This window comes from Triticum aestivum, chromosome 7D (assembly GCF_018294505.1).
Source record: "Triticum aestivum cultivar Chinese Spring chromosome 7D, IWGSC CS RefSeq v2.1, whole genome shotgun sequence".
Lineage (NCBI taxonomy): Eukaryota > Viridiplantae > Streptophyta > Magnoliopsida > Poales > Poaceae > Triticum > Triticum aestivum.
Genome location: NC_057814.1, coordinates 74,804,205 through 74,825,298, shown reverse-complemented (window position 1 = coordinate 74,825,298; position 21,094 = coordinate 74,804,205). Strand labels below are relative to the sequence as shown.

At 45.4% G+C, this 21,094-nt stretch overlaps 2 protein-coding genes and 1 pseudogene across 2 annotated transcripts; 1 reads left to right on the top strand and 2 right to left on the bottom strand.

The window, feature by feature from the left end:
• The first annotated feature begins 7,373 nt into the window (after positions 1–7,373).
• On the top strand, positions 7,374–8,020 carry LOC123166502 (histone H3.2). Its single transcript, XM_044584310.1, has one exon. The coding sequence runs from the start codon at positions 7,452–7,454 to the stop codon at positions 7,860–7,862; it is 411 nt and encodes a 136-aa protein (XP_044440245.1). The 5' UTR covers positions 7,374–7,451; the 3' UTR covers positions 7,863–8,020.
• Positions 8,021–8,512: 492 nt separating this feature from the next.
• On the bottom strand, positions 8,513–9,472 carry LOC123170836 (GDSL esterase/lipase At4g01130-like; annotated as a pseudogene).
• A 428-nt stretch (positions 9,473–9,900) lies between these two features.
• On the bottom strand, positions 9,901–17,488 carry LOC123166033 (proline-rich receptor-like protein kinase PERK9). The gene is made up of 5 exons (XM_044583793.1): positions 17,152–17,488; positions 16,490–16,536; positions 15,174–15,389; positions 14,134–14,235; positions 9,901–10,284 (listed from the first exon to the last, which is right to left on the bottom strand). Exons 1-5 carry the CDS (start codon positions 17,369–17,371, stop codon positions 10,153–10,155), a joined length of 717 nt encoding a protein of 238 aa, XP_044439728.1. The 5' UTR covers positions 17,372–17,488; the 3' UTR covers positions 9,901–10,152.
• Between the last annotated feature and the right edge of the window lie 3,606 nt (positions 17,489–21,094).

Genomic DNA, 21,094 nt, shown 5'->3' with positions numbered 1-21,094 from the left:
AAAGCTTAATATGTCGAGGACATTTTCAGGTATCCCTTTTCTTTACCGCTGGTTAAGTGTAATTTTCAACACCAACGAGAAGTGTACAATTGAAGGAAGAAGAAAGCTAGTATGATCCTCAATGCAATTTTTTTATTGATTGTTCTGCGTCCAGTTATCTTTCCATTGTACTGGATTTTTATTCTTGATAATTATCAAGTCTAAGATCGATGCCTTTGGGTGTCTTTTCTAAAAAAAAAACCTTTACTTCCCACTTCCCACACTCTTCAACCTCTAGTGCGAGACAGTGGCCCTGGTCACCGGCGCTAGCGTCACCTGCACCTCGCCGGCGTCCACCTATACCATTGACACTCGCACGAGAGAGATCGCAAATCTGGAGGATCTCGTAGTGGGAATCTCGTGCCACCGGTTCGCTCCTGAGCTCGTCCAACTTGACTGAACTGGCTAAACAATACATACATACATGACATAAATACATAGTATATATCCCCTAAAAAACATACTGTGGAATATACATAAAAACACATGACATATGCAAAATCTCCGCTCGAAGCAAAAAAGAATCCACCTTCAGCTGTTACACTCTAATCATCCGTACATGGCAGCATGGCCTAGAAGGCCGGGCAAACCTTCCTGATGATCCAGAGAATAATGCCCCGTATGAGCTCATTCTCCTCCGTGGCCTTCACCTGATGCTCAACGCTTCTCGCGCTGATGTTTCTTCTCTGAAGCTGGCTCCTGAGAGCAATGGCCTCCACTGCCTCGTACACCATTATTTCTCTCCCGGGATGCTGCTGCAGATGCTAACTAGCTAGTTTGGCACAGAGTGAAGAAAAGACTTGTTGGTTCTTGCTGGGAAGACTTGAGGATCCATCGATCTCCTGAGTATTTGTACTCGTAGAGCCCATTGTCGCGGGAAGGCAGGTAGGAAGGAAGGAAGGAAGAGCTGGCTGGCTTGGCAGCCAAGGTAGCACATGTACAGTAAGCTGTAAGCCTGATATGTCGCCATGTTGGGGACTGATGGAGTCATGGCCTCATGGGTCAAGCAGTCAAACTACGTGTGATGACGACGACGTTTGGAATCGTTTGGGAATGTTTCGTCGCTGCCACGTTTTGACACGTACGGGTAGTTCGAGCAGCAAAGCAGTGTTGTTCTACTTTTTATAACTCTTATTTCATAGCTATGGATTGTTTCCGCTTCTGAAATATGCACGCACGCACGTGTCAGTAATGTGCAAACCGTTGCTTCCTTCACGTCAATTCTTGAGAAAGGAAGGGTCAAATCTCAAATCCATCTTGCCGCCAAGTCCTGCAAAAATTATAAAAAAATGCTGCTCGAACTACGTACTCGCGTCGAAACGTGGCTGCGACGAAACGTTCTCAAAGGATTTCATTTCAGACGTACGTCGTGGTCATCACACCTGCTAGTTTGACCTACGACTCTTATCAGGCAGAGAGTCCCCGACATGGCGACATATCCTGCTTACAGCTTATTTGAATGTGCTACCTTGTCTGTCAAGCCAGCCAGCTCGTCCTTCCTTCCTGATTTCCAGTGGCACCGGGCTCTACGAGTACAAATACTCCAGAGATCGAATGGATCCTCAAGTCTTCCCAGCGACAACCAACCAGTCTCTTCTACACTCTGTGTCCAACTAGCTAGCATCTGCAGCAGCATCCGAGAGAGAAATAATGGTGTACGAGGCAGTGGAGGCCATTGCTCTCAGGAGCCAGGTTCAGAGAAGAAACGTCAGTGCAAGGAGCCATGAGCATCAGGTGAAGGCCCAGGAGAAGTCTGAAGAGAATGGGCTCATATGGGGCGTTATTCTTTGGACCGTCAGGAAGGTTTTCCCGGCCCTCTAGCCCATGCATGCGCACGTACGGAAGATCACAAGTCACAGTTGAAGATGGACTGTTTTTTATGCTTGGAGCAGAGATTTTGCATAACGCCATGTATTTTTATGTATATAGTGTGTAATGTTTAGCCAGCGCAGGTAAGTGTGTATCACTTGTAGTTAGTAGGAATAGTTCATCAGGATCATGTAATTAAAATCAGTGTACAAGAACTCCGGTCTTGCCCAACTCGAGTGTATTTTATGCTTTTCTTATGAAACATGTTAGTTAATCTCTCCAACCAGTGTTTCTTCTCGTTCTATCAACTCCTGCACATTTTGTTCCGTTGGATCAATATACTAGGGGGGGGGGGGGGGGGGGGGAGCCTCTATGTAGCCAGGCAGCGGTGCTACATTCGGTACGGTTATATCGTGTCAAACAATTTGCTACTGTATTCTGACTACGATAAAGCTTTTGTGGAATAAACTCCCGGACACATCTTAGGGCTTTAACGACCTCTAAGGCTAGATGGCCATACGACGAGCAATCCAGCGAAACACCTATGGAAATTGACAGGGCCCCAATATATTAGTTACTACGACTAGTTCAGGAAAGTTGAACACTTCAGGTGCACGATGGATATGGGCGCTCTGCCGCGTCAGGAATCGATGGCGCTCACATTTTCGATGTGTGAACGTCACTTTCATTTTTTACACGTGGCTTCATTTCCTTTTCGCATGTGTCTGTGCCAATATGGCGGAGGACGATGGGTGTGGGGAGTAAAAAAACATTGTTGAGGAAAGACACCCAAAGGCATCTTAGATGATAATTTTTTGTGTGTGCCATATCTTAGATGATAATTATCAAGGAAAACAATAGCAATGCAATGGAAGGCAGTTGGACGCAAAATGACCAGTAAAATATAAAATTACATTAAAAATCATACTAGTTTTCTTCTTTCTCTGATTATACGTCCACTGCCGGAGATTAAAAGTTTCACTAAACCAACATCACTCCACACAGGACGGGCTTTCAATCCATCACCACTGGTCCATTAAGGAAGAAAAACCAATCCATACGGTACAACAACATGAAAGTCCGCACCAATAGCCAACCAGTTGTTCCACTTGATAGACACACCTAATTCCAAGAATCGAAGAGAAGCAATATATATCGGCCGATTTTCGTGTTTTGACCCTTTTCGCATACTTTAACCGGATCTGACACCGGTTCGAAATTATTTCGGGATCTGACCCTTTTGCTACCGTCACAGGGCTCGACGGTAGGGTCAGACATCCTACCGCCAGAGAATCTGGCAGTAGCACTTGACAGCGCCGTTATGTCCGTTTGAGATGAAAAATATCCTACCACCGGGGTCTTTGACGGTAGGCTGTGCAATCCTACCACCAAAGAGCATGGCGGTAGGCATGCAACATGCATCGGTGGTAGCTTTGCTTTTTTTTAGTTTGGTTGATGTTTAGCTGATGATAGTACTAGTACTATATAATACTATATGCAGCCAACCATCCATCGAGCAAAGACGCGTGCATACATGCACCTCGCGCCTAGCACTTGCTGCCACACACTTCTGCACGGTGCAGCTTTATGGTTGTTTGAGGTGAACAGAGAAGAGGGGGACAGGCTAGCACTTGGCCTCACACGCATGCATGCATGCATTGGTGTTACCAATAGGAGCAGTGCCATTATTAGCTTTCTGTTTCACGGACCTGTAGCATGCGTACCGCCATGCTCTTTGACGATAGGGTTGCACATCCCATCGTCAAGGGTCATGGCGGTAGGGTATTTTTTATGTTAAAAAGACATAACGGCGCAGTTAAATCCTATCGCCAGGTATCTTGACGGTAGCCTGTTCTACCCTACCGCCAAACACTATGGCGGTAGGAAAAAGGGTCAGATCCCGAAATAATTTTAAACCGAGGTCAGATCCAATTAAACTTTGCGAAAAGGGTCAAAACACGAATATTGGCCACATATATCATTACTACAGGCGACCCCTCATCATAGACAAGCCACAGGACCCGCGTGAGTGATAAGTCTTAGCACTAACCACCCAGGGAATGCGCATCAGTGATAAGGTGTTTTGTGCTTGGCTCGATGGTTATGACAGACTAGTCTGAAAAGTGGCCAGCCAGTTGGTTCTTTCTGATGACCAAATTGGAGGTAAACTTCTCATTGACCGCCTGCTATATTGCACCCATATCTCTGTTGATCATTTAAATCCAATCTTCCTATTTCCCTCTAGTCAGTGTTGTTGTGTACACAACCTTTTTACTATCTAAGTACATTGCCCCATCTTCATTCCAAACACTCGCTACCACCACCACCGAGCCCCTCCCCCTTTAGTTTTCACTCTCTTCGGTTGCGCATCATTGCTCGCCTCCCACATACCCTACCTTCCTGCTTTCCATAGATCTATGCCAACAGGCCTCTGACGCCACCATGACCACCCAACCCGGACCAACGCGGTCACATTATTCGGGCGCCTCCGCGACCACTTGACGCGGCAGCCCGTGACCAATGGCGCTCTCCAATCGTGTGTCGCTAAGGTGGTCCCGCGGCTCTCCAATGTCTTAGGAGGCGTTTGATAGGTTGTACCATTTTGGGGCTATTTGCATCTGTGATTGAGTTGGTTTTGGCTGAGTAAATATGTTTCTTTTAACATTTGGTGAGTAAATACAGATAAGAAACCAAGTTCTGCACATAGTTTGGCAGACCTGATATAGGTTGGTTGCATTAGGGGAGCATTTTTTCCTGGTGTTTGATGGCCAGCATTGGGTTGGGTTGATCCATTACGTGACGTTTGGTTGCATACATTGGACTTGATTAAGAGTTAACAACTACATATGGCACACATAGTTAACCACCTCGGGTGGTGGTTGGGCCGGTACTAAGCCTGGTAGTACCGTCCATACTTGGAGCAGTACAACCGTAAGGAAAACGACTACGGAAAACAGGTAATACCAAGGCATCAATAACTTTTGCAAACGAACTCTAGTTTCGACAAACTCAAGTTTGATAGAAATCTAACGACGGGAGCTGTCAAATCACGGCTAAAAATATTCAGAACTAGAAAGAGTAATATATCAAATATATAGAAGTGTGAAACCTCCACAAGTGAAGAATAAACAAAAACTCAAAAATCGAAAACATAACAGGAGATGGTTTTGAAATCTGTTTCAATGAACTTGAGATAGTCAAGAAGATAACCACCAACACTAAAACCTCATATAGAGAAAAACCAAACAAGAACCAAGAAAGATGATGCCAAATATGCAAAAGTTTGAGGTCGCTACAAATGATACGATCAAGCAACTCACTCGAGAGCCCCCCTTGATAGTATGACTATCGATCTATTACTCGGTCTCCCAATTAACATCATGAGACCGGTAAGATAGAAAACCTATCAAGGTTATACCTTTGCCTTGTGCATGGTCCACTTGAGTTAGATGATGACGATCTTGACCTCCTCACGTTGGACCACCTTTCTTGATTGCGCTGGCTCGATGAAGACTAGTAAAATTCTCCCCCATAATCCATTATGGGTGAGCCTCTCTTCGGAACATCTTCACATGTCCATTATCACCTGAATGGACGGCAAGCTTCGAGCATGTGATCTCTTCGTGATGCTCTAATTGAACCTGCACAATGCAACCTTCATGATGATCACCACTGATGTCGTCCTCCATGGGCTATATGAGAGCTTTCTTTTGATGCACGCCCATGAAAACATACCTAACCCCACAAAGAAACCTCACTTAGATCATTGGTTAGTACGCAAAAGCGCAGTGGACAATACTTACCATACCATGAGATCACTTGATCGTACTCGGTACATCTTCTACCCTTTATGCGTAGATCAACTTGAATCCACTCTTTGTACTTTGAATTGATAAATCTTGTATCTTATCTTCCCTCTTCATAAAGCTGATGTCTTAAAGGTAACATGAATGTCCACACAATCTTGTTCTTCAAGACATGCTTGCAATAGGTTGAACACTTGCATGACCAGTCTTTGGATAACTCCATGAATATCATCTTGGTCAACACATAATCTCTTGCAGTCGCAAAAAAAAAAAACATAATCTCTTTTTTATGACCTTGAAACCAACAAATAGTCTTCAAGCAATGCACATGGACAAAACCTTCAAATATAACACAGGGCAACCATTAGTCCATAGGGATAGTCATCAATTTCCAAAACCAAACATGGGGGCACCATTCTCGTTCACTAGCTTTCGGAGCAATCGTTCCTGCTCCTTGGCGTGTCGCCTTGCCTTCCCCTGTGTTGTTGCCTCACGCTCCAACAGCTCGATGGCAAGCGGGAGTGCTTTTGGCATTTTTGCACCAGAGCCGCCGCGCATCCGACTCCATCGTCGTCAGGGAGAGGCGGAGGACTGACATGAGGAGTGCGTCCTCAGGACCCACCAGCGCGCGTGCGATTTCCCGGCCCCTGGTCGACCCCTCGCCCGCCGCCGCCCTCTCCTTCACACATTGCCGCTTGCGCCGTGCGGCCCTCTCCTCCGACTCGGGTGTCCTCGACCGGCCCGATGTAAACGAGGGCATGAGCACCCAATAGTGGCTATGGACGCCCTCCGGAGGTGGCTGAGAAGGGACGGGGCAACCTATCTGGAGTGAAGCGGAGCGGGGGGAGCTGCGTGTCGGACGAGAGGGCCTGACAACATTGCCCGCACTGCGGCGCTGCGCGAAGGGGACGACGCCCCGGACCGTTATTTGTTGTCGCCCCGATCTAGGCGCGACCGGTGCAGTGCGATGCGGAAAGCAACCACATCCATGTCGAAGTCATAGTTGTCGGAACCCGTGCTGCTGCTGTCGGACGACATAGATCAGATTGGGAAGAAGAAGGGACAGAGAGAGTGGAGTGGCATGGAGTGGTCTGAGGTATAGGTTTCATCAGATTGGGATATCTGTGGGGTCATTGATGGCCACGGTGGGCCGGCCTGACGTGACGGACAAGCCGGGGCACACCCGGACCGCCTCATATCCTTCCTACATCTGGGCTGGATATGAGGGGTCTGGACAGCCCAGGTGTTTAGGGCCGGTTTGAGGTGCCCAGATGAGTCGTTTTCTTCTTACCGGTCAGTGACCGGTCCGCTCGGACTTTTGAGACCGATTTGGGGCGCCTGACTGTAGAAGCTTTTACATTCTCTTCCGGGTCAATGTTCTTTTTTGCTACCTCCTGAAAAAAAAACCGTTCTTTTTTTGCTGAATTCCGGGGAAATACGCACTCAGCAAATTAAACGAGCACAGATTAGAAATTGTTCTAGCAACCTGGCCCACTCACCAAGCGAGAAATGCTGCCACGGATCACGATCCGCGCCTTACCCGCAGAACCACATCTCCACCGTCCATCCCTCCCTGATCCAACGTCCCACCCGATCCCGCGCTCTCGTCCTTCGTGGCGCGAAGATCCGGCCAGACCCCGAAAATTTCCTCTCGAAATTCTCAGGCCTCGCGCCATCGTCCAAATCCCCGCCCCTTCTTAAGCCACCCACCGCTCCGGCGAATCCCCACAACACACCGCCGCCGCACCCGATCTCCAAAGAAGACAACACCACCGCTCGCTCAAGTCCCCAGCTCCGATGGCCCGCACCAAGCAGACGGCCCGCAAGTCCACCGGCGGCAAGGCGCCGAGGAAGCAGCTGGCGACCAAGGCGGCGCGCAAGTCCGCGCCGGCCACCGGCGGCGTCAAGAAGCCACACCGCTTCCGCCCGGGAACCGTCGCCCTCCGGGAGATCCGCAAGTACCAGAAGAGCACGGAGCTGCTCATCCGCAAGCTCCCCTTCCAGCGCCTCGTCCGGGAGATCGCGCAGGACTTCAAGACCGACCTGCGGTTCCAGAGCTCCGCCGTCTCCGCGCTGCAGGAGGCCGCCGAGGCGTACCTGGTGGGGATGTTCGAGGACACCAACCTGTGCGCCATCCACGCCAAGCGCGTCACCATCATGCCCAAGGACATCCAGCTCGCCCGCCGCATCCGCGGGGAGCGCGCCTAGGTTCGTCGTGGTCGCCGGTAATGCTGGCCAGTAGCTGTTCTTGTCCTGTGATTCGAATGTGTGTTGAGTGCCTCTGTTTGTTGGTGTTGATATGATGTGTCGTCTGTTCCTATGTATGGTGGTGCTCGAATGAAATGGCAATGGAAGTTCAGTTATCATGTGATGCTAATTCTGCCCTCCAGTTCTACTGTTTGCTACTTCATTCCCCTGTGATTCTGCAATGGTTGCAGTCATGGATGCATGATCCAGTGTCCCATGGGTGTTGTGATTTTGCTGGCGTGGTCTGTTATTTTTGTTTGGTCGCTGTGTGATTCAGGTTTTTTTGCACGTTTCTACAGGGATTCGGTGAATCCAATTATGCCTTCGGCTCTGTTTGATGTGATTCTGAGTTATAGTTGGGTTGGTTGATGTGGACTAGCTGAAGGTGAAGTGGCTACATGTTATGTGATTCTAAAATATGTGTTTTTAGTTCAAATTTGCAAAGAATGTGATCTACTTCATCTGCATTTCTCAGATCTTGTTAATCCAGTTCTGTGATTGGATGCTATGTTTGGCCAATGATATCATCCTGGGAATGATTATTGTCCCATGGGTTTGGTGATTTTGCTGGGGTGCTCTGTTATTCTTCATTCGTTGAGGAGGTGCTTCATTCATAGGTAGGTACGAGTAGGCAGCAACGATCTGGATGAGTATTCCACTAGAAAAGCCGGGTAGCACCCGATCAGCGCCATGTTGAACACCATGAACTTGCGAGCACCACCAATGCTGTGCAAGTCCTGCAAATAGTTGAGCAGGTGCCACACATGACAGATTTGCCAATTATTTTGACCATTTCTAGTTTTCTACTACACAAAATTACCTGTATCGTCTGTGAGATCTGGCTGATAACTGAAGGAAGAGTTCGCTTGACAGCCTCGATGCCCTGGGACGCCAGGTTGGAGGTGAAATCATTCTGGCCAATGTCGATGGTGTACAGAGAATCGCCGAAAACACTGGGCGGGGGAAGCTGGCCTGCAATCCAACCGAACGACCAGTCTCTGTTTTAGCTGTAAAATTCAGAAAATTCAGACCGTGCACTACTTTTTTTATTTGCCAGGACATTTTTTCCTTTACCACTGGTGCCGCCGGCGGCGATGGCTCTGTCGCTGAGCTCCTTCATCTGCCGGAGCTGGATGGCGAGGGAGAAGGGGCTGATGCCGGTGACGAAGAGCGAGGTGTTGGGCAGCAGCGCCGTGGAGGCGAGCGTGGCGAAGTTGGCGCCGTGCCGGTCGGAAGTCGGAGCCGACGGACTGCAGGTAGGGGCTCAGCAGCGGCAGCCCCATGGCCTGAGCTGATCACCAGCGTCAAGCCGTCAGAATTATATCAAACCACTGTCTCGATAGCGCGGTGATTAGCGTAGCTACCTACTCGTACCTACCTATGAAGTAGGTGACGCCGAACGGGGGCGGCTGCGCCGGGAAGGCGGCCCAGAAGCCGCCCGTGTCGGAGTTGGAGTCGCCGAAGTTGAACACGGCCGGGAACCTGCAGCGCCACCCCTGGCCGGCCGCGCCGCCGATGCAGCAGCACAGCACTGCCGGCAGGAGCAGCCGCAACGCCGACGCGGTCCTCATCTCGGGGGAGCAAAACCACGTGCGAGTGAGTGAGCTCACACTCACAGTGGCGGTGTCATGGTGCGCGTGCAAGACGGCGTGGCCTAGCTTGCCATGCTTATACAGCGGCGGTGCTGGGCTCGAGATGTGATTGCGTCTCGTACTGATCGAGTTAAATCTGCGTTTCGAAACTGCAGATGTACATCGTTACTGAAGATGCATGCGTATATCTCCAGAGAAATTTGCTTGTCTAGCTTGGTCCGCATTGGGCATATGGTTAGGCCAAAGCCGGATCCAATGGTGCATTTCTGTTTTGGAAGCACGTCGCTGCACCAACTAGCATACATACATGTAGTCCTTGGTCCTAGCGTTTCCATGGAGCTGGCAGGGTGGGCAGCTGCAGGCCTGGATGATAAGCTTCCCACTGGCAGGAAGTCCCACACGAGATCTTCACAACAATACATACACACACATCTGGAAAATAACGTACTGTGATGAAATATAGCGACACACCAATCATGGCCGTCGCAGCTGACAGACACACTGAACCGCCCCAGACTCCATTACAAGTTACAGCTAGTACAGCCGCGAATCCTCTTGAAAGAGAGGGGTGCCCTCAGGAACGCGGTGTAGGCATAATGTTGGCTAGAAGCGGGACCTGTCTCACTCTACATATGCGGAGACGAGAATCATGGACAATGCTATGTCGTGCTGAGCAGGTGCTGGATAACCTTGTCGGGGTCGTTGTCGTGCATCGCCAGCAGCTCGGGGACGTTCCGGGAGGTGAACCCCATCTCGTGGAGGGCGTTGTAGGCCTTCACAAACTCCTTCACCTGCACCACAAGGTAAACACACCACCAGTCCAGGTTTATGCTTTGCCACCACAACCAAAAATGAAACGTCAGGACAAAATTGTACTACATGCATACAGAAGATAAAAGGGCAGAAGCACACATGCGCACTATCGATTGAATGAATGATGGACATAACACAAATGCATACTATTGTTCGACTACTAAATGAGACTGTTGCTCGCTAAACTATGTCATTTACATCTTTAGCCAGAACGGAAATTATTCTACTCATTTTTTTATAACTGTCCACATCAATTTTTTTGGTAAGAGGATTTCTAAGTAGGCAAGCATTTTCTCCCATAGAGACAACTACCGCAACAAGTTTTAACTTAGACTGGATAGAACGACAAGCACAGTACACTTCTCCAATTGATTAGTGCGTGGCACTGGCACACACACACAAAAATGGACCAAATCTATAATACCTAAATAGTTCATCCCCACCATCTTATTTCTCTTCACATGCAGCCCGTCCACATCAGCAAGCATACCACATCGTCACCTCAGTGCGTTCCGTTACCAGCATCAGCAAGCATGCCATCTCCTCTCCCCAGTGCGTTCCATTACCAGCGACGAGTACATAACCGACGAATACCAGCAGTCTCGCTGTTTCCAGCCGTCAACCACTAACCCTCCCTACCCGAACGAAAATAAAATGATCGACCACCATCTCCGCCAGAAAAAAAGACACCAATTTCTCCCCGACGGCTGGGAGCCAATCTGCCTTCCCCGGCGCCCGTTTGGTTCGTCGAGAAGACTCCCGTGGAACCGCAGTCCTTACCTCCCGTGTGGGGATGAACTATTTAGGTATTATAGATTCCTGCCAAGGGAGCTCCGACGCCATTGGAGAGGTTGGTTTTGGTAGGTTCCACCAGAATCAGACCACCCGTTGTTGAATTGAAACTATCGAGTTGGTTTCAACGCACACATATGGACCCCACCGCTGCCCTGCAGACTAGGTGCGCCCATCTTGGGCCGCCTCCATGCGCGACGACTCCCGCGCCCCCGTCGGCGTCACAACCTCTCCAGCGCATGCGGATCCTCCCACCTGCACGCGAGGATGGAGGCTTGGATCCTGCTAACCCCAATTGGAGCCTCTTCTCTCTGCCATGACCGTCCTCAACGTCCCACGGTGCCGTTGGCATCCTGAAGGTGCTGCCACAACCGTGCCTAACCTGTCTCTACCTACAGGCTACAGCTGATGGTAACCAAAGTAGGGGCTCAGTATTTAATTAGCCTCACATTCACCCTTCAATTTTGTTTATGGATCTGGGGCAGTGAGGGATTGGAAACAGATTATGTAGATGTGTTACTTTGTTATTGTAGCTGTGCTGATGTTGTTGCCTGTAAGATGTACTATGGTTTTCCCTTCCGCAGAAGTGCAAAACTTGGTTAGCTGGCTTGTGTGCTGTTGAGGTCAACATTATTAGGAAGAGCTTCAGAAATAATAAGCTAGCACAATGTCATCTTGGCTTGCATCCATTCTTCCATTCAATCATGTTTAATGTGAAGCTAAAGCGTGTGAAACTATGAAGTATTCCCCACAAAGGTAAGGCCTAGTTTGGCAACGCAGTTTTGGCAAAACCACAGTATTCCAAAACCTCAGTATTTTAATGTGTGGGCAATAAATACTTTAGTATCTAAAAAACATAGTTTTTCTCAGTTTTGGTAAAACTGTGAAGGCGTTTGGCAAATGGCAATTTTATTAAGTTTCTCTGATTCTGACCGATTGTTCTGTCGTTGCATGGATAATCTTGATCATACCTAAAGCCGGACCTAATTCAGCTGCACTCACGGCCGGATCAACTCGGGCTAACGGCCGCCGTATGCATGCTGGGCATGAGCATGTTCTCTACTACTCCTACATGCTAGTATACATTGTGAGTTATCTGTTGTGATCCATCAAAGACGGAGCATAAAGATCGAGGGCTCTCATAGGAAAACGGAACCTGGAAGCGTTATACGGCTGCTCGCCGACCTGTCAAATATCTGGAAGAGATCGGGAGCAACACACCCCTGTACGTGTTTCCGGTCGGCACTAAGTCATCTGTGCGTGTACTCTGGCCAGATAGATCTATCATCTAGCAAGTATTGGTCATAAGAAGATGGACTCAGAGAGGCCAATGAGCCAGCGTTTCTCAGTTTTGAAAAAAGAGGTCCCGACCTCTTTTTCAAATACTACAAAAATACCACAGTTTTTGAGATACTATGGTTTTTTAAACTGCAGTATTTTTTCTATCCAAACACCTCAAAGTATTTAATACTGAAGTTTTTTCAGAAACCACAGTATTCCTACAAAACTTCAAAAATACTTAAGCTCCCAAACACACCCTAAGCGTCGTAATGTTTTATGCAGTTTCTCCAAGTGTTGTAGCATTGCGGTTAATTCAGTGAGTATGTCAGTTACTATTGTGTCCTTCCAGCTACTTAAATGAAACTTAATAGTTTATATGCCTTTGTTTTGCATTGCTTTGTGTCTACTATTGGACCAATAATTTATAGGTACAATAGTGTGTGTTTTGTGATCTTAACCAAATGAATCTTGCTTCACATGGAAAATACTGAATTGGTTGAGCCTACCTTTTTCTAAAAAGGTAGAGTTCCATTTTCTTTATTTCGATAGGCATTTGTACGGAACATTTAAATCAACAAGTAGTGACTTTCCTTATTGATTTATACGTGGATTTATCCAGTCAAGCAGGGATTGAATTTTAATTCTTTCGTGCGAACTCAGAAAGAGGGTAAAAATGAGATGAAATATGATCACATGTTCTTTTACACCCAAGAATTTGGCATGTTTTTCTTACATTAGAAGAAAGTTAGAAACACTATGTTATCTTTCCTAGATTTTCTGCATTTTTTCTGCGGACTAGGCCTCTCTTAGCTCTTGATGGTTACTTCACACATCAAAGACCTGGTAAAGTGGCCCATCCATTTGATTATCTAATCTTGATGCATTATTTTTTTTCTCTGATGGCCTGTTATTTGCATATTGTTTTGTCAGCAAAGCTCAAACTACCATTTTTTTGTCTCAAGTGTGATCCCTCTTTCCCCAAATAGTTACTGATAGCAATTTTCTTTGTTTCATATGGAATCCATCTAATATTTCTGGCAGCATGCAGATTGAATTGGAGGGCGAGAACAAACTTGGTATGCTAAGTTCTTTTTTGGTCATTTGAGGGCTTCATGTCACGTCTATGTTATTCAAGTTTGAGGTTTCTGATTGTACTTCAGAAAGAACATTTAATGATAGCCATCTTTTTTCATATACATGCACAGAATATCGATAAATGTAACACTCATATTTTATTGTTATGTAACTCAGGAAATCTGTAAATGTGTGATATCGAAATGTGGCCAAGATTGTAACATCTTCTGTCAACATCTAATTGGTTGAGATGATACTACGAAATCGAAACCTTTTAGCCTAACCTCAGGTATGAACAGGAAACGTTAAGTTATTATAAGTTACCTTTTGTTAGGTGACTTGATTTTTTTCCCTTAATGGTCGAAACACCATTTGATGTGCTGATAACGCATACATGACACTTCCACATAAGTACATTATTTGCTATCACATGTATATAATATAGTTGGTATTTGTTTCCTTGCAAATTAATTGCATAAATTCCCGCCGCAACGCACGGGGTATCATCTAATTAACTGTAAAAGCCATTAGCTGTTTGTACCTATGTGATTGGCCACAATGAAAGATAGTATTGGTTCACCGATACAGTCACATAATACAGCAAATCATTGTTTTTTTTGTAATTGATGATGATGAAAGATAGTATTGCTAAAGGACAAGATAAAAGAGAAAGATCATGCCTTCGTTGGGTTATCTCCATAATTTAGCACAGCAAATGAAACAGCTTCACGTCCAAGCCCCATAGACATGTACTTCTCCACAAGTGGATCTCCTGGGGTAGCCTGAAAAAGGGACAAAACAGAAAGAAAAACAAGTATTCAGAGGTACACGATTACACTAAAGACTTCAATGAATATACCCAACTGTTATAAACATCTGGCATGCATTTATCATGTGGAATGACACAGCTAAGTTAGGGATGCAAAGGAGGTGAGGAACCTCTAGCAGAGTCATAAAATAGACTACAGAGAAATGTGCTAATATCTACAACATCAAATTTATATACTACAAAAATATATTTATGATGAATCTAATGAAACTTATTTCGTGCAGTAGATTTTCATATATTATATAAAAACTTGGTCAAACTTAAAGAAGTTTGACTTAGGACAAAGCTAGGACTTAGAATAATTTGGAACAGAGAGAGTATAACCAATCTTTTTATTTTTAATAAAAAGTAGCAGACCCTTGGTAGCAAGCTGGCAATGGACAGCACGGACTTCACTACATAACTTAAGGTTGTGGGCTTAACAACATAATTTTCTTGCAATGCTCTAAGTAGGCAAGCCTTTTCTGCCATAGAGACAACTATTTCAAAAAGTTAGAACTTAGAATGGATAGAACAACAAGCACAGGCATAGGCCTGAGGCTAAACTAGCTTAACCAGTATACCCACATGATTTTCTTGCAATTTTCAAGGTATATTTAAATGGATTTTCAGTCATAGGCCATGGCAGCCCCAGGCGAGTCTCTTCCCCTGCTTAAGGTTAAAAGTGGCATCCAGTTCGAGCTAATAGAAAATCCAAGCAAAAAGCAACTATGTACATGAGAAAGTGGATTCAAGTTGAGTCTAACAGAAAAGGGCATAAAAAGAACCAACATAAGAGGTGTTGCTAGACCAGACTGCAAAGATTGTTGTAATTACAATACATGATTTCACCATATTAATGTATTACTGCTTTGGCAGAGAGGGATGGGGCAAGTGAGAGATATTGTTTACCATAGAAGTAGAGGATGTTGAGTGTCTTGGCCCTCTTGGCGGCTGTGGTTGTTGTTGTTGTGGTGGTGGTGGTGGTGGTGGCGTCTGCCTTTCAATTACAAACTTCCCCCAGTTGGGGTTTTCCTTCTCTGCCTCCGCAAGAATCTTTCTTTCATACTCAAAATCAAAGTTAAAGGTGCTGCGGGGAACTTCTACCATCTGTGGTGCCAACTGAGGCTGAAAACATAACACTAATTAAAAGGGTGCCAATTATCCAAACGTTACGAGGGGAAGGGTAAATAAAAAAGCAGCGCATGCCTTTATAACAAAGAGTATATGCCTTGTATAAGCATACACGTTTGCAGAATGGCGGGATGCTTCTCTAGGGAATGAACAGAATAGGATGAGTTTTGAGGGAACCCACAAAACTGGTGAATCATGCCCTCGTACATTTTAACCCATACTATTAACTATCACACCAACATTCTACGATCAAAGTCTGAAATAGTTACAACAGCAAGGGTGGCCACCCAACTAAAATAAAATTATCTAACATAAGTCGCATGCAAGTTCTTCTACTGTGAACCATAACAAGACTATTTCCATGTATTCCTTACTCCTTACTTCCATTCAGACATATGTTGCATCCAGTGTTTAGATATGCCATCAGTATGGAACAAGCTACACCATCTATATTTCAATTAGTCTGCTCACAATGGAATGGATCAGGAGAACCTGAGATGCCCCTGCAAACTTAACAAAACCTCCTCACTGTCTATTATATGTGGGTCCGGACCCACATGGCACGTAGAGCCTAGGATAAAAAAGAAAAACCACTAAAACTAATCAGCGGTGATTAAGATCACCAAGGGCACTAATTAACAGCTAAAGCTGACTCCTCGCTGACCGTATGATGCTAAGTTGCTAACAATCACTCGTTTGTACATTTCTAGCACATACCCATGCACTAAATGAGGACAGAAACATACATGAAGAACAATTAGTTATTAGCTAAAATATCTTGCTCGAATGCATCACAATTTATTCACTACTCCAAGGAGTACTATTTCTCACAATCCCAAGTAGAATAACTGGCAATAGAAAACAAAGTGAACACTCATGGTAGTATGTTGATGTCCAGCCAATGCACAGAAGTTAAAGGCACCCATTTAAATACGAAACAGCATTTTTTTGGAGCAACACTCTTAACAATGGAGAACGAAAACTGAACTCAGTCATTACTCATTAATACAACTTTTTTGGTAGCAAAGTAGATTGTCAGCTCTTGCATAAGAGAACAGGAAAGTAGTGATTGAATAAGAAATCATATAACTTACAGGAGGGGTTATCCGATATTCTGGCTTTATAACAACTTGTATGCCCACTGCAGCGAAACAATGAATTACGTTAGTAACCATGAACTGTTCTCAATAACAGTACAGAAGGGCACAATATTGGGCAGTTTGTTAGTCTGGCATGACAGCGACAGTAAAATATATACAAGCAGGCACTCCCTTCTCTGTATATCAATTCCAAGTCTAACCAATGTCTCCCAATATTTTTCAATTTTCAGCATGAATCCCTTCTTCGCAAGGAAGCATGCCCTGACAAGCTAAATTAAGTTACACACATGTAATGGTCAATTTGGGGGAAATTGCTAGCTGAACAAGTTTAAGCACACACATATGCCGGGTATACGAGAAATGATAGGGGTTATAAAAGTCCAATGACAAACTCAGGTAAAACTACCTGGGTTTCAGGTCTAGATCGTTCAATTCCACTTTCCAATCAGGGCCTCTTAAATCAAAACTCAAATAAGAGATCCGCTGATCTAACGCGCACGAAGCCACTCTCAGTTCGATCGAACGAAAGATCTAGTGAACCCTACTCGATACAGCACGGAGCACGCGGGTTCTCGGCTACCGAACAGCCCACCAACCAAGGCACCCATCGACCGTATGGCTTCCAAGCAGTACAGACTGAAGGGAGAGGGAATTACTGGATGCGGAGGACGACGAGGAGGACGGAGCGGGGGGCGGGGCGGCGGGGGACGAGGGGGCTGCCGTGGCGTGGAGGTACGGCGCGGCCCGCTGCGGCGGTGGGCCGGCGGCGCCGTGGGCGGGCTGGCCGACGCGCGGGTAGAGGGACGAGCCGCCCCCGCCCCCGCCGGCTCCGCCGTAGGAGCCGGAGCCCGACCGGCTGCGGAATTCGTAGTCCATCGGCGCCGGCGCGGGGGTGGTGGTGGTGGGGTCACCGGGCGATCGGTCGGGGGAACGCGGTTTGGACTTTGGAGGGCTAGCGATGGAGCGGAGTCGTGTTCGTCTTCGTCGGGGAAGAAAGAAAGTGTACACGGAATTACGGCTTCCCTAGAAAAAAAAAATTATACGGACCCAGGCGCGCGGTGCTGACGGTAAAGAGCGGCCCATCAAGGGCCCTTCGCGCACTCGGCCCCAAGCAAAGCGCGACGTTTTCTCTTGCCCTGATGGGCCGTGCGGGCCACCGGTCAAGGGGCCGTAGCGAGCCAATAACAGATGAAAAAAACCCATAAAAAATCAGATGAAAAAAAACCATTGCTTTTTCTGGGCATGGCATTATGAGCGGACGGGACTTTTTTTTTTGATAGAAAGACTGTAAAGGAACCCCTACAGTATAATTGGTGCAACAAACCCAAATTGCAAGTACCATGCCTTGAACCTGGACGGGTGGGAAGGCATCAACCCCTCCCCATCACTAGGCTATGCCTTAGTCTGCGACGGGACTATTCTCGGTTCAGTTTGCATACCGTACTAGATCATCGTTGGCGCGCGTTGCCGCACCCGTCTTTTTAATACGGAATGTTAGGTATTGACGCAATGCTGTGTAAGTATTTTATTTGAAAGTTAACTATATGTAATTATGTACAATTTTATTTTATCTAAAAAGTTATAGTAGTTGTAGTATACATATTATTGTGATTTTTTGCGCACTTATAGCATAAGATGTTCATTATAATAGACCAGATGCCATTTGCAGGAGGCTAGTGTTTTTCTCTCAAGATCATGCATGTCAAGATCCTCTTGGACTTTAGGCCTACAGTGGACACTCCACTTGGCTCGCTAGATGATGTTTTTTTTAGATCACCACTTTGCACATAGAATTTGGACTTGAAATATCTACTCCCTCCGTCCGAAAAAACTTGTCCCAAGCTAGTCTTTCAAATGGATGTATCTAATGCTAACTTGGTGCTAGATACATTTATTTGAGGGACAAGCTTTTTTCGGATGGAGGGAGTACTATTTTTACGATTGGTGAGTAAAAGAATGGCTAACTGCAAACAAAAAGATGACAAAATATCAGAACTGATTTGCAATGTGCTATGGAGACACCGATATTCAGTAAAAAAAAAGAAAAACATCGACATTAATAGAGAAGCTGATGTGCAAAAGAAAAACAGAGAAACTGTAGACATTACTGTGCAAAACGTTCATGTACAAAGTAACAAAAGACTACTGGCTGCTGGCAAGTGTTGTAGACACACTTAAAATAAAGACCAAACTGTAAGACAACACAAAACAATGTTCGTTCTTTGTGACAAAAAAGAGCTCAACACATGGTGTCTCACAACTATTACATTATTACCTGAGGGAAGATCTTATAAGCATTTTTCTTATGTTTCTCAAGCACCAAATCTAAAAGTAGCAAGGGACATGACAAAAGAAGCTCAATCTAATCATCCAACCTCGTGAAGCAGGAGTCCATCCTCTTTAGAATGATGAACACAATTTGACCTGTTAGAAACGTCCAACGTGTGTGATGAACTTCTCCAGCTCCGGCTCCTTCCTCATGTACATCTTGATGACGTCTGGGAGGTTGGTGTGTGGCTTGTAGTTCTCAAAGAAGGCACCTTTCAAGGTCTTGCCATTGAGGAAGTTCATCAGGTGGGTATTGAATGCCACCTCCTTGTGTGGACACCCACCAGCCTATCATTGGACCAGCTTGGTTCTCCTACTGGTTCGATAACCTTAGTCTCATCATTGAGGGAAATACTTACCATTGCTGTGCTGCATCATCCCTTCCTCTTTGGGGAAATACCGACGTAGTTCTAGCAAACATCACGAACCACGGTTGAAGCTTTAGCAGGTTCCTTTATTCTAACAGGGAAAGATGGTTTCTCAATATAAGAAGTAGGAATGACAGGATCAACATTATAAGTAATAGTTTCTTCTTCAACTTTAATAGGTTCTACTACTTTTATTTCAATGGGAGGATGATATTTAAACCACTTGTCGTTAGGGAGATCAACATTAGTAGCAAATGATTCACAGAAAGAAGCTACTATCTCAGAGTCAAGTCCATATTTAGTGCTAAATTCACGAAAAGCATCGGTATCCATAAAGATTTAACACAATTAAACTTAAGGTTTATACCTGACTCCTTACCTTCGTCGAGTTCCCAATCTTCACAGTTGCATTTAATTCTATCCAATAAATCCCATTTGAATTCAATAGTCTTCTTCATAAAAGAACCAATACAAGAAGTATCGAGCATGGATTGATCATTACGAGAAAGCCGAGCATAAAAGTTTTGAATAATAATTTCTTTTGAGAGCTCATGATTGGGGCATGAATATAACATTGACTTAAGCCTCCCCCAAGCTTGAGCGATACTTTCTCCTTCATGAGGCCAAAAATTATAAATATAATTCCGATCACGATGAACCAGATGCATAGGATAAAACTTCTGATGAAATTTTAATTTCAATCGGTTGTAGTTCCATGATCCAATATCATCACATAGCCTATACCATGTCAATGCCTTCTCCTTCAAAGATAAAGGGAAGACCTTCTTCTTGACTTCATCCTCGAGCAAACCTGCAAGCTTAAATAATCCACAAACTTCATCCACATAGATTAGATGCATATCAGGATGTAATGTTCCATCTTCTGCATAAGGATTAGCCAGCAGTTTCTCTATCATACCCGAAGGAATTTCATAATAAATATTTTTAGAGGTTCAGTAGGTTGAGGGGCAATTCTTTGTGCTTCCGGTCGAGGTGAAGATACCCCGAACAAGCCCCTTAAAGGATTATTTTCCATAGTAACAAGTGACAGCAAATTTCAGCACACAATATAAATGTTTCCTTACCAAATTCCACTTACCAAAGGCACTTCACTCCCCGGCAACGGCACCAGAAAAGAGTCTTGATGACCCACAAGTATAGGGGATCTATCGTAGTCCTTTCGATAAGTAATAGTGTTGAACCCAACAAGGAGCAGAAGGAAATGACAAGCGGTTTTCAGCAAGGTATTCTCTGCAAGCACTGAAATTATCGGTAACAGATAGTTTTGTGATAAGATAATTCGTAATGGGTAACAAGTAACAAATGTAACTAAAGTGCAGCAAGGTGGCCCAATCCTTTTTGTAGCAAAGGACAAGCCTGGACGAACTCTTATATAAAGCAAAGCGCTCCCGAGGACACATGGGAATTAATGTCAAGCTAGTTTTCATCATGCTCATATGATCCGCGTTCGGTACTTTGATAATTTCATACGTGGGTGGACCGGTAATTGGGTGCTGTACTTACTTGGAAAAGCCTCCCACTTATGATTAACCCCTCTCGCAAGTATCCGCAACTACGCAAGAAGAATTAAGATAAATCTAACCATAGCATGAAACATATGGATCCAAATCAGCCCCTTACGAAACAACACATAAACTAGGGTTTAAGCTTCTGTCACTCTAGCAACCCATCATCTACTTATTACTTCCCAATGCCTTCCCCTAGGCCCAAATAATGGTGAAGTGTCATGTAGTCGACGTTCACATAAAACCACTAGAGAAGAGACAACATACATCTCATCAAAATATCGAACGAATACCAAATTCACATGATTACTTATAATAAGACTTCTCCCATGTCCTCAGGAACAAACGTAACTACTCACAAAGCATATTCATGTTCA

Coding starts and splice junctions, on each gene's coding strand:
- LOC123166502 (XM_044584310.1), top strand. CDS start 7,452: ATGGCCCGCACCAAGCAGACGGCCCGCAAGTCCACCGGCGGCAAGGCG.
- LOC123166033 (XM_044583793.1), bottom strand. CDS start 17,371: ATGGACTACGAATTCCGCAGCCGGTCGGGCTCCGGCTCCTACGGCGGA. Junction 16,537..17,151: donor CTCGTCGTCCTCCGCATCCA/GTAATTCCCTCT, acceptor GTTTCGCTGCAG/TGGGCATACAAGTTGTTATA. Junction 10,285..14,133: donor ATGGAGATAACCCAACGAAG/GCATGATCTTTC, acceptor CTTGTGGTGCAG/GTGAAGGAGTTTGTGAAGGC.